Source organism: Pseudophryne corroboree, chromosome 2, assembly GCF_028390025.1.
Source record: "Pseudophryne corroboree isolate aPseCor3 chromosome 2, aPseCor3.hap2, whole genome shotgun sequence".
NCBI classification, from domain to species: Eukaryota; Metazoa; Chordata; class Amphibia; order Anura; family Myobatrachidae; genus Pseudophryne; species Pseudophryne corroboree.
In genome coordinates, this window is record NC_086445.1 from 894,988,355 (window position 1) to 895,000,887 (window position 12,533).

General features: G+C 45.5%; 1 protein-coding gene across 9 annotated transcripts in view; it reads right to left on the reverse strand.

Moving 5' to 3' along the window:
- RAP1GAP2 (RAP1 GTPase activating protein 2) overlaps positions 1-12,533 on the reverse strand; it is a 1,491,256-nt gene that overhangs the window by 272,559 nt on the left and 1,206,164 nt on the right. For all 9 annotated transcript variants that reach the window (XM_063956011.1, XM_063956008.1, XM_063956013.1 and 6 more), the window contains one exon: positions 6,022-6,057. In XM_063956011.1, the coding sequence (XP_063812081.1) occupies positions 6,022-6,057 (36 nt within the window). The remainder of the gene's footprint in view (positions 1-6,021; positions 6,058-12,533) is intronic.

Consider the following 12,533-nt stretch of genomic DNA (forward strand, 5'->3'; position numbering starts at 1 on the left):
TTTGTGTGTGTGTGTGTGTGTGTGTGTGTGTGGGGGGGGGGGGGGTGTATGTGGTATGTGTGAATGTTACCTGAAATCATCTTCACCAACAGCGCATCGCAATCAGCACTCACCAACCGCCCCCGAACCTGGAAGTTCCCATAACGCACTGCAGGACAGACAAGGGGAGTGTATCACAAGGCAGATGCCAATCGCCCTACCCAACACTGCCTGCTGTCATGTAGACAGCACTGCGGTTATCATCGGCACAGCAAACAGAGCCAGCCAATAGGGTACATGCAGATGATGGGACCGATCGCTTGTGCAGCCCTGCTTTGCTAAAATGTTTCCTGCAAAACAAGACCAGCCCAGCAGCTACTTACCCAGTTCGACGGATACAGCGCTGAAGGTCCCGGCTGTGACGTCAGACATCCGCCCTCCAAACGCCTGAACACGCCTGCGTTCGCCTTACCACACCCGGAAAACGGTGAGTAGACGCCCCAATCATCCTTTCCGCTGTCAATCTTCTTGCGATCAGGCCTTCGATCACTTTCTTCGGTCCTGGCGTCGTTGCCCGGCGACTGCCGTCGCTGGGCAACAACGCGCATGCGCATTACGGGCGCCGCGCAGCCGCAGTCCCGACCCGTTCGCACTGCATTGAAGAACCGCTGCGTGCGAACGAGTCGGAGTGACCCCCAAAATCCACTGTGTGCAGTCTCTGTGCAGCCCAGGACTTACTCCTACAGTACGATCAGAACAGGCTGATCGGGGCCGGAGCTGACGTCAGACACACTCCCTGAAAACGCTTGGGAACGCCTGCATTTTTACGGACACTACCAGTAAACGGTCAGTTACCACCCACAGATGGCTTCCGCCTGTCAATCACCTTGCGAACGCCCGTGCTAACGGATTTTTCACACCATCCCGTCGCTAACCAGCGATGCCCTTTGTTGCTGTCCGACGCGTGTGCGTATTGCAGTGTATAAGCATGCGCAGTTAGCACTTGATCACCCGCTGTGCGAAAACGCACAGCAGCGATTAGATCTGAGTCACCCCCTACGTCACTAGCTTTGCTCATCATAGTATCATGAATCATAATATAATGCAATACAATATATAATTACAATTTACTGCACCTGGTCTAAAATGTTTTTCAAGATCTAATTAAGATCTGATTTCTTAGCAAGGCACCTGAATACTGAGCACAGCGCTGTACCCCCTAGCAGTATATGCATGGATAATCATGAAACCAAAGATCATACAGATAAATGACAAACTCTTTGTATACAAAATGATATACTTATAACACATATGACAGCTCATTAAACATCTAAATGGTGTCACTAATTTTCTTTATTGCACAGCAATTCTTCACAGTGTTTCAGTCAGGCTGAAAAAGGTGATTTAGAAAATAAAAGTAATGATGCGTGAAATATGTGTGTTTGTGTATTTAGCAACCTTTTAACTTTTTACAAACGGAACAGAAATTACATTTGTTGTACAAAGCTTTCTCGATATACAGTACAATAGGGTCTGATTACGCACAATGTTTTCACGGCAATTTTACAGTGAATTTCAATGAATCAACTCTGAGCAGGTGATAAACTTGGGGAAAATCCTTATTTTAAGTTAAAAAATGCCAGGATTTGATTCTGAACCCCTGGGACACCCCCCTGAATGAATGAAGCTACTTAGAAGTTTTTAATTATTTTTCATTGCCCAATAATGACACATCATTTTTGGGGTGGAAAAGTGCAAAATGATGGAAATTGGGGTACAGGGTATGGGGCAGGTATATTGGGGTGCTTTATGAGTGGGATAAGTGTTTTTAGACTTGCAGATGGGAGTAATCAGTCTGTTTCCACTTTTTTTTAAAAGTCCCCTAGAATGACCTATATATATATATATATATATATATACTGTACTTATACTCATTTCTATGTACCCGAAATTTAATTTTAGCACTTATTTTGCTGAAAAAATTGCGTTCTATTATATTTTTACATTTAAAAAAAAAATGCATATAGCAGCCATTTGACCCAATTCAAGTACCAGAAATACTTTTGTTATAACCAATAATAAACTTTTATACTGTTATCAGATGTTAGTTTTGCTTTTTTGGGGGGTACGGACAGATTTATCCGTTTTCACTAATTTGCATATGAATAGGAGCGCACACACCCACAAAAAGTCAGTTTTTACAGCGAAAAAGACGCAAAATGTCTAAAACGGCAATTACGGTAAATTGCGTGATTTCTCAGCTAATTGAACACCCTACTTAATCTACTTCTGCCATAGAGTAGCATTACATTTAACAGTGTTGATTAGTATTAAATAATTAAAGGGGGGCTTAAATTTTAATCATCCATTTTTACTTACTATTCAATAATAGAGCCATGGTGGGAGCTTCCTAACCCCCATAGGCTATACTAGTAGATTTGGAAAGTAAGTCCTACAATAGGTACGGGTTTATCCCCATCCCCACCTCCTGTCACATCCTATCAGTTGCGTAACTATCGTTGGTGCAGGGGATGCAGCTGTTACGGGGCCCGAACTGACTTCAGGGCCCACTGCTCCCCCTGCTGCTGACCTCCCTGAACCCAACAGCGGAGGTATCTCCGATGCCGGGAGGCCTGTACGTGGATCTGCCTGCCTCATTCTCTGACACCCTACAGATGACCCCGAGGTGGATCGGAGCACAAAGCGGTGAGTGCCCAGGGAGCCCTGTAGCCCCCTACCCCCCCAGTGTATGACCCCCTACCTCCATGTGTCTGTGATCCTCCCTGTACCCACCGACCCCTCACCCCCGGTGTCTGACCCCGTGTACCCACCTATCCCTTTGTTGTATGACCCCCTGTACACACCTACTCCACCCACACCCCAGTATGTGGCCCACCGTACCCACCTACCGCCCTCAAGTGTGTGAACCTCTGTACCCACTACTCCTCTCACTTCTGGTGTGACCCTTGTACCCCCCTATCCCCATGTGTATGACACTGTAAACCTCCTCCCCCTGTGTAACTCCCTGTACCACCCTACCCCACATGTATGACACACTGGTGGTCATTCCGAGTTTTTAGCAGCCGTGCAAACGCTATGCCGCCTCCCACTGGGAGTGTAATTTAGCTTAGCAGAAGTGCGATCGAAAGAATCGCACAGCGGCTACAAAATAATTTTGTGCAGTTTCAGAGTAGCTTCAGACCTACTCAGCGCTTGTGATCACTTCAGACTGTTCAGTTCCTGTTTTGACGTCACAAACACGCCCTGCGTTTGCCCAGCCACATCTGCGTTTTTCCTGGCATGCCTGTGTTTTTCGAACACTCCCTGAAAACGGTCAGTTGACACCCAGAAACGCCCACTTCATGTCAATCACTATGCGGCGAGCAGTGCGACTGAAAATCGTCGCTAGACCTTGTGTGAAACTACATTGGCCGTTGTGAAAGTACGTCGCACGTGCGCATTGTGCCGCATACGTATGCACAGAAGTGCCGTTTTTTGGCATCATCGCTGCGCAGCGAACATTTTCATCTAGCTATCAACTCGGAATGACCCCCACTATTCACCCCCTACGTGTGTGTGTGTGTGTGTGTGTGTGTGTGTGTGTGTGTGTGTGTGTGTGTACGCGCGCGTGTGAGACACCCTGTAGTTGTTTATATACAGTAGTGCACACATATTCCGCAGCACTTAACAAAGAATATTTGGCCATTCACATCAGTCTCTGCCCTAGTGGAGTTTGCAGTCTATATTCCCTACCACATGTACAGCACACACATTCACGCTAATGTTAATTTTGTTTGGAGCTAATCTACCAGAATATTTTTGGTTTGTGGGAGGAAACCAGAGTACCTGGAGGAAATCCACCCAAGCATGCGGAGAATATACAAACTTCACACTGTTAGGTCCATAGTGCAAAGGTTCTCAAACACGGTGCTCAAGGCACCCCAACAGTCCAGGTTTTAGGTATAAACTAATTGACTAAGGTGCTAATTAATTCACCTGTGGCCAAGCATGGATAAACTTAAATCCTGGACTATTGGGGTGCCTCGTTTGAGAACCTCTGCCATAGTCGGAATTGAACCCATGACCTCTGTGGTGTGAGGCAATTATGCTAACCATTACACCGTCCGTGCTGCCCCAAAATATGCTCCCATTGAAGCACCCATCTTTCCGGCAACGTATTATGAAAGATGGTGTATGCACACAAGACTCTGACACAGAGATAAAGTCTTTGCAAAAAGCTATACCAGCGCTGTCTTTCCAGATACATTTGGGATGCAACACAGACATGGTAAATCTGTCCTAGGTATTGGGTGCATGGGGCGAAATCCCCTCGACCCATAAGCAGTGTGCAGCACACCATGCACCCATTATAGATGTGCCACTGTTCCTGGCACTCACATAATGACAGCACCAGTCGATTTTGGTGCTGCTCACCTGTCTTCTAATAGAGAGCCTTAAAGAACAGACTTCGGCAATGATCAGTAGATGACTCAGTTACATGTAATTGTCGGGACTCTGCTAAATACAGCACATACAATAATTTCTATAACCATTTATTTTATTTTATTTTTTTATTTATTTTTGAAGGCTGCCATAAGCTGATAGTAGTTTAAACCATGAGACAAGGGGCGGTCTAGAGTGGTGGTCACCTGTTATGCTCTTACCAATAGCTGTGTTAGGGGTGTGGTTTGTTATGTTTTTAAGCCTCTGGCTTCAGGTCTGTGGCACTTTCACTTGAGATAATTCCCTACACAATCTCCCGTCTTTCTTGTAGTTAGATATTTTGCCAGTAAATGACAGTTAGTTATCAGCCTGGGTGCAGGTGGCTTGGTGGGTGCACTCACCTTCATTGAGATTGATTGGAAAGTCTGGAGAAGCTTCACTTGAGCAGCAAATACACCTTTTGGGTGAACTGCTAGGTGGAAGGTTGAGTTGCATACCCTACTTATCTTTTAAGGGCATCCATAGGGTGAACTCTGTCTGCAATGCAATTGTTGTTACTCAGCTTGCATTGCTGCACTGAGTAGGGTCCATCCTTACAATTACACCATTTAGTTATTGGTTTACTATCAATAAATAAATAGCTTTTTAACTCCCAATACTTGTCTCTGTGTCTATATATTTGAATTAGGTTAACCTATGAGTGAACACACATGCACAAGACACGCCTCAGCCGGTAGTAGGTTTATAGTTTTGTTGATAGTTGAAATGACTAAAGTCACTACAACATTTCATAGAAAACAGAATTTATAGTGTATGACTAGAGCTGAGACTATTGGGCAGATTTAATTAGCAGCGAGACTTACTGTACCATGCAGATAAAATTCTACCTGGAGCTATTCAATTAGTTTTTCTAGTGTGCATTAAATGCACCCTTTGGAGTTTACCGCATGGGGTAATCCATAGATTCCGGGCACTTAACCCGGAATTAGCTTAACACACGTTAACCACTGGCTTAATGCATGGGGAAATTGTCTAATCGAATAGCTTCTTGCACTGGGTGTAGTATGTAGAGACCGATGGTCACATGACCTCCACCGAAATCCCGCCCCCTCACTATCCCGATGGTCGGCATGCCGACCAACAGGGACTATTTCCACTAGCTGGTGTCCACGACACCCATAGAGTGGGAATAGAAACCGTGGCGACCGCAGGACGCCACTGAGCCCGCAGCGTGGCGAGTGCAGCGAGCCCGCAAGGGGTTTACTGCACTTGCCACTCCCTGCCGGGATCCCGGCGTCGGTATGCTGACATACTACACCCGCAAGGGGTGGTATTCATGTGACCGTCGGTCTCCCGACCGCCGGTCACATGAATACCACCCCTTGCTCTAAACCTGGTGCTTTAGCCGCATGCTAAGTCCTACTACAGGTAATTGAATCTGTTCCTATTACTGACAACACATTCTGCTGTGTAGTGTGGTTCGGGAAGGACTGGGAAAACTCAGGCCAAAATCTTCTGTGTGGAATGAGGCAAAAAAATTCAAAAAAAGTTTTTAAAAACGTTTTTATTTCTATTGTTAGGATGCATTGCATCGCTTACCTGCATTCTTTCCAGCATCTCAAAGAACTCTGCTGACTGCAGACAATAGAGAAACAAATATTTAGTTAAACTTATAGCTATAATAAATACGTTATATAAATCTCTTATCAATGTACATACATTATTAAAAGCACATTTCTCACCAGTGTAAAGCATGCAGATCTTGTTAGGGTTAGGCTGTGGGGGAGGAACAGGTTAGGTTTAAGCTGCAGGAAGGGGGGGGGGGGGGGGGGGGGGTTAGGGTTAGGCACCACTGGGGAGGGTTTCGTTTAGGCTGCAGGGTTAGGGTCCAGCTGCTGGTCAGGAGGGTTAGGGAGGTTGAGGATTAGGTGTAGCATGCTTACCTTCTAGTTGTCCTGACACCTACCATCCCACACAGACCCCTCCCCTCCCACCCAGACACACACACACACACACACACACACACACACACACACACACACACACACACACAAACAAACACACACACACAAAAACACACAGCTCAGCCTCTCACCACTCTCTGAGACCTCCCCACCTTTCTCCCCCCTCATTCAGATCCCCCAGCTATCTCCCCCCTCACTCATACCGCCATACTCACATAGCTCTTCCTTTCTCAAAAATATACCCCCCCCCCCAAACACACACACAAGGCTCAGCCCCCCCCCCATTCAGACCCCCTCCCCACAAAGCTCTTTTCTCACAGATCTCTCCCCTTCTCACACAGCCCCCCCCCCCCCAACACACACAGCTCAGCTTCTGCCCACTCTCTGAAATACACTAGCATTCTACGCTGACTCACAGATCTCCCATCCACACAAATTCCCCGTACCCCCAAAAACACACAGCAATCCCCACAGCTCTTTTACCCCTGAGACAGCATGCCTCCCCTCAAGTCAAACACGCACACACAGGGCTACACGCACTCACTGTCACCTGGTTGCGGGGAGGATCATCTGCTTTGCCTATTGCATATACAGAAATCAGTGCCTCCATGCCGGCATGTGGGCCGTGTGGGCAAAGTGGAGCCACAAGTGTAGCTCCGCCCACATCATACTGGATGCATTAATCTCAAGGGCCCCATATACTTGAACGATAATGCCCGATTTCAGCCATTCGGGCCAATATATCGGATGAAATCGGGCATTTCGGATGTGTTTCCGATCTGATGCGCGGTCCCGTGCGCATCGGATCTGATCCCCTAGATTGACTGTGCTGCACTAGCGACATGTCGGACCCCGCAGGCATGGCTGGAATCACACAAGATACATCGTAAGCAAAAGGACCGCATACAATATATCTTATGTGACCCTGCCGCCCGGGAGGCCGATGGTCCGACATGTCGCATTAGTGTATGGGGTCCTTCACTCTGCTTCTGGCTTAGCAGGGTGATCTTCAGATGGTGTAAACCACTTTAGGGGCCATTTACCATAGCAGATCACATATTTAATGTGATCTGGGCAGAATTTTACCGCCCAGGATCACATTACAATATGAGATATCGAGCTAATGAACTAATTAGCACCCGCAGGCACAAGGGCTACAAAAGGAGCCTGTCCGTGCAATGTGCTGTGACGGCTGACGGGGGTGCTGCACTGACTGTCTGATGTCGTACTGCATCCTACAGTATGTCGCAGACCTGTACTGCACATGTGCAGTCCAGGTCTGGCACACTGCACAAAGTACCAAACATCTGTACTTTCTCAACATGTGCCACACAAATGTCGGGACCTAAATCGGAAACTGGTACAGTGCACATCTGCAATGTCTTTCACAAATGTGTATGACTGACCAAAATGCCGGGAATTAAATGACAGGGACATCGGTTATCAATACCACTGTCCATGTAAGTTAATGGGGATATTTTCCTTATCAATGAAAATATCTGTTGCAAAATGGATTGTTAATAATCGCAGCAGTGCCGCAATTATTACAACATATGCCCCTTAATTTTCCTTTGTAGTTGGGAAAAAAGTATTCTGTCAAGCATGTAGTGCAAGAAACATGCATCCCCGCAACCTCTGACACCCATTGGCAGAGGCCCCGCAACCTCTGACACCTGTAGGCAGAGGCCCTGCAACCTCTGACACCTGTAGGCAGAGGCCCCATAACCTCTGACACCCGTTGGCAGAGGTCCCGCAACCTCTGACACCCGTAGGCAGAGGCCCCGCAACCTCTGACACCCGTAGGCAGAGGCCTGTCTTGCCTATTATTTGACTGATTTTATGGCAGATGCTAATGAACATATTTATAACAATTCAAGGTGTGAGAGATATGTTCCTGGACCCAGAAATACAAACAGTATAATAGATTTTATAGCTCAAGATTCTCAGTACCTTGTCCTGTATCAGCCAAAGCATTACTTACATTTATTTATTTTTTGTTCTGAATGTGAATTATAGGTTAATACCATACCCAATCAAATAAAGTGAAAAAAGAGATTTTTGAACATTAAATTTATGTTAATATTTTTTGAAAGTCAAGCATGATGCAACATATGTAACAATGGCAAATGCTAAGTAGAATATTAAGCTGCTGCAATTCAGGATGATCAAATCAAAAAGTCAATCCAAATCCAGGAAATGGTTATTGCTGTGCCAATCAGGGGACGGACATAAGAAGATTTCATAGGATTTTGATATCCCCAGAGCACAGTTCATTCTACTGTATCATAAAGAAATGGAGGAAACCAGGGACCTTGTGTGGAAAAAGCCATAGTTTCTGTGATATTACACTCTTGTGTGGTACCACGTCCTGAACAGCAAACTGCTATTTAGGTTGGTTTAAACTTGGAGCAATAACTTATTTTATAGTTAAAACAGACATGGGCGGATTTGAGGGTGAGGGCGCCCCTAGGCACAACAGTAACGGCAGCCCCCTGCCTGCCTAATTTTATTATTTTTATTAATTGGTTATAAGCCCTCATTTGATGACAGCCAATTTAACAAATTAACATAAAAGCCAATAACTATTATTTTTTTTCATTTTTAATTATGTATACATATTTATTAAGCCAGACAGTTTACAGGGGCAGTATGTGCATGTCCTACCCATTTATACTACCATTACCAGTTACTGGTACTTTTTGGGCTGACAGTACCAACACATACTTACCGACAATCTGGCTGATCCCCCCGGGAGGAGGCAGCCAGGTCGGAGCAGCAGGGGCGTGGCGATGCGGCTGGATGACGTTTAGGGGCGGGGTTGGGGGCGTGGCTGCACGATCATGTCATTGTGGCCCCGCCCGCTGTATAGCAATGCCGTTAATATTGGCATTGCAAGGCAAGGGCCGGTGCCTGGATGACGCGAATCGCATCATCTGACTCCCTGACCACGCATTTTGAACTGCGCCACCGGGGGTTTGGTAGGTGAGGGTTGCGGGTGGTGGGCGCTCGGCCGGGAGACTTGCCTACTCCTCCAGGGGGCTGGGAGCGTCACCCGATTTTCGGGAGCCTCCCGGCCATTCCGGGAGAGTAGGCAAGTATGTACCAACACAAGCATCCAAGTGCCACCCCCAAACAAGTGCCACCCCTAGGCACGTGCCTCATGTGCCTAATGGGAAATTCACCACTGACAACAAAACATTGTGTGTTATAAAATTAATTTAGCATTAAGAAATAGAGCTTTATTTTTCTGTTGTATCAGTTTTATGCTACATAACTGATCTTCTGGATAAGAACGTGTTTTTACTAAAAGAAGATGTTTTTTTTTGTTACAATAGTTATTTCTTTTGCAAAAAACCTTTCCCATAATATTATTTATTGCATTTGTTTGACAAACTAAATTGATACAAAATGGATATTGAGACAACATACTATGCACCCAATACTAGATTATTTGTGAGAGTGTAGAAAATGACTTGCATCACCTGTTACAGTGTGTTTTATGCATATAACCGATGTTGTACCCACATTATACTGTTGATAAATTGGACTTTATGGCATCTAGGATACGTACATAATGTAAGTATTTTATAAGAGAAGTCGTGCTGGCTTGTGAGAGTATAATACTATGATGTTGGTAGACACGTTCAGGCCGAAATCACTGATCGGCGGGCATCAATTGGGGAAATTCTGCGTTTTAAAAAACCTCTAATTTGCCAATCCCGGACGTTTTCCATAGGGGGACCCGGATTTTAAATACGTTTAATATTTCCCAACCCAGCCGTCGACGGATCAGGACATTGAGGCAATATGTTATTGATGTATGAAAGCAGTTTCTCCGCCTGACCATTGTTGGCGGCTGTGCAACAGGGAACACTGCTGCTTGCATTGACAAGCCTGTACACACCTATAATAAGCCCAATGAACAGACAATTTGTGCGTGTACTATTCGCCTACTCCCAGTCACTGCTCTGGAACGCTCATCACTTTCCACCAAACTCCTGTGTAATGTTTAGTTGGATGAAATGACAAAAAGCTTGACTCTAGAAGGTTTAAGGCATCCCAGGAGTGATTGGTGAGAGAAGGCAGGCTCCAATCAAGAGGGTCAGTCCTGTCAGTCCTGTTCTTCCAGGCTCCATAACCGCCAGTCAGTAGACTGATAAGAAGCTGGAAGTGTACAGTAACTAAAAGGGTACAGTATGTCAGTCAAATGTGAAAAGATTAGGAAATCAGCGCAAAGACTGATTCATCTGTGATTCTTACAAGTCACACAGACCTACTGATACCCCTTTCACACTGCACAGTTAGGATCCAATGCTGGATCCCACCCGGGAAGGACCCGTTTCCAATTCCCGGGTGGGATCCGGCATTGGCACTGTGAAAGGGGTATTACAGATATTGGGGGTCACTCCAAGTTGATCGCTAGCAGATTTAGTTAGCTGCGCAGCGATCAGGCAAAAAAATCGGCACTACTGCGCAAGCGTAGGCGGCGCAATGCGCACGCGCGTCGTACTATTACAACAAACAATGTAGTTTCACACAAGGTCTAGCGAAGCTTTTCAGTCGCACTGCTGGCCGCAGAGTGATTGACAGGAAGAGGGCGTTTCTGGGTGTCAACTGACCGTTTTCAGGGAGTGTTCTAAAAAACGCAGTTGTGTCAGGAAAAATGCAGGCGTGGCTGGGCGAACGCAGGGCGGGTTCGTGACGTCAAAACAGGAAATGAATAGTCTGAAGTGATCGCAAGCGCTGAGTAGGTCTGGAGCTTCTCTGACACTGCACAATTTTTTTTTGCAGCCGCTCTGCGATCCTTTCGTTTGCACTTCTGCTAAGCTAAAATACACTCCCAGTGGGAGGCGGCTTAGTGTTTGCACGGCTGCTAAAAACTGCTAGCGAGCGAACAACTCGGAATGACCACCATTGGGCCTAATTCAGACCTGTTCGCTCGCTAGAGCTTTTTTGCAGTCCAGTGTTCACATAGTCGCCGCCCACTGGGGAGTGTATTTTAGCTGTGCAAGTGTGCGATCGCATGTGCAGCCGAGCGGTACAAAAAGAGGTTGTACAGCTTCTGAGTAGCCCAGGAATTACTCAGCCGCTGCGATCACTTCAGCCTGCCCTGCAAACGCTTGGACACGCCTGCGTTTTTCCAACCACTCCCTGAAAACAGTCAGTTGCCACCCATAAACACCCTCTTCCTGTCAATCTCCATGTATTCTTCGCACAACCCATCGATGAGCGGCGATCCGCTTTGTACCCGTGCAACGCGCCTGCACATTGCGGTGCATATGCATGTGCAGTTCTGACTTGATCGCAGCGGTGCAAAAAACGCTAGCGAGCGATCAGGTTTGAATTAGCCCCATTGTGCCATGTTTGTGTACTGTATATTCCTGGAGTGCCATCTGCTTTATTTTTTTCCTTATTACTGGGTTGATACTGACATAAGATGTTTGTAAATTTTATATATATCACACTGACCAAAAGAATAATCATTTGCAAATGTTTAGATTTCTATTTACTATGGTGTATTTCAGGATATTGTATGTTGAAAGCATTCTCTACCATGACAATGTCAAGCCCTTTTGTCTAAGTAAAGATTAACATGAGCATTTCCTGCAGAACAGAAGATCATCTCATCATCAGATCAAACAACCTACAGGTACATGGAAATAAATATTTGCACATTGGTGATTGGTGACTAAACTGTGACTAGTCAGGTAGTAGCATGTGGCATTAACCTTTAACGGGAAAACACAACTTTGTTGAATATTTCCACACTGATTCTTAATCTTTACAGAAATATTTTATGTATAAATCTGCTGGTGTCTATCTTAATTTCAGCCCCTTAATACAAACTATTTATTTATTAACAGTCTCTTATATAGCGCAGCAAAATCAGTTGCACTTTAAAACTGGAAACAACAGTGATAAAATAGAACAAAACAAATGGAAACAACGATAAAACAAAACAAAACTGTGTAATAACAGACAGACATAGAGGTAGGAAGGCCCTGTTCACAAGCTTACAATCTATAAGTACTACAGATCGAGTATCCCTTATCCAAAATCACACATTTTTGGTTCCCCTACTGAGATAATGACACATATATATGTATATTATATTATAGATCTACATATCTCTATATATAGATAATA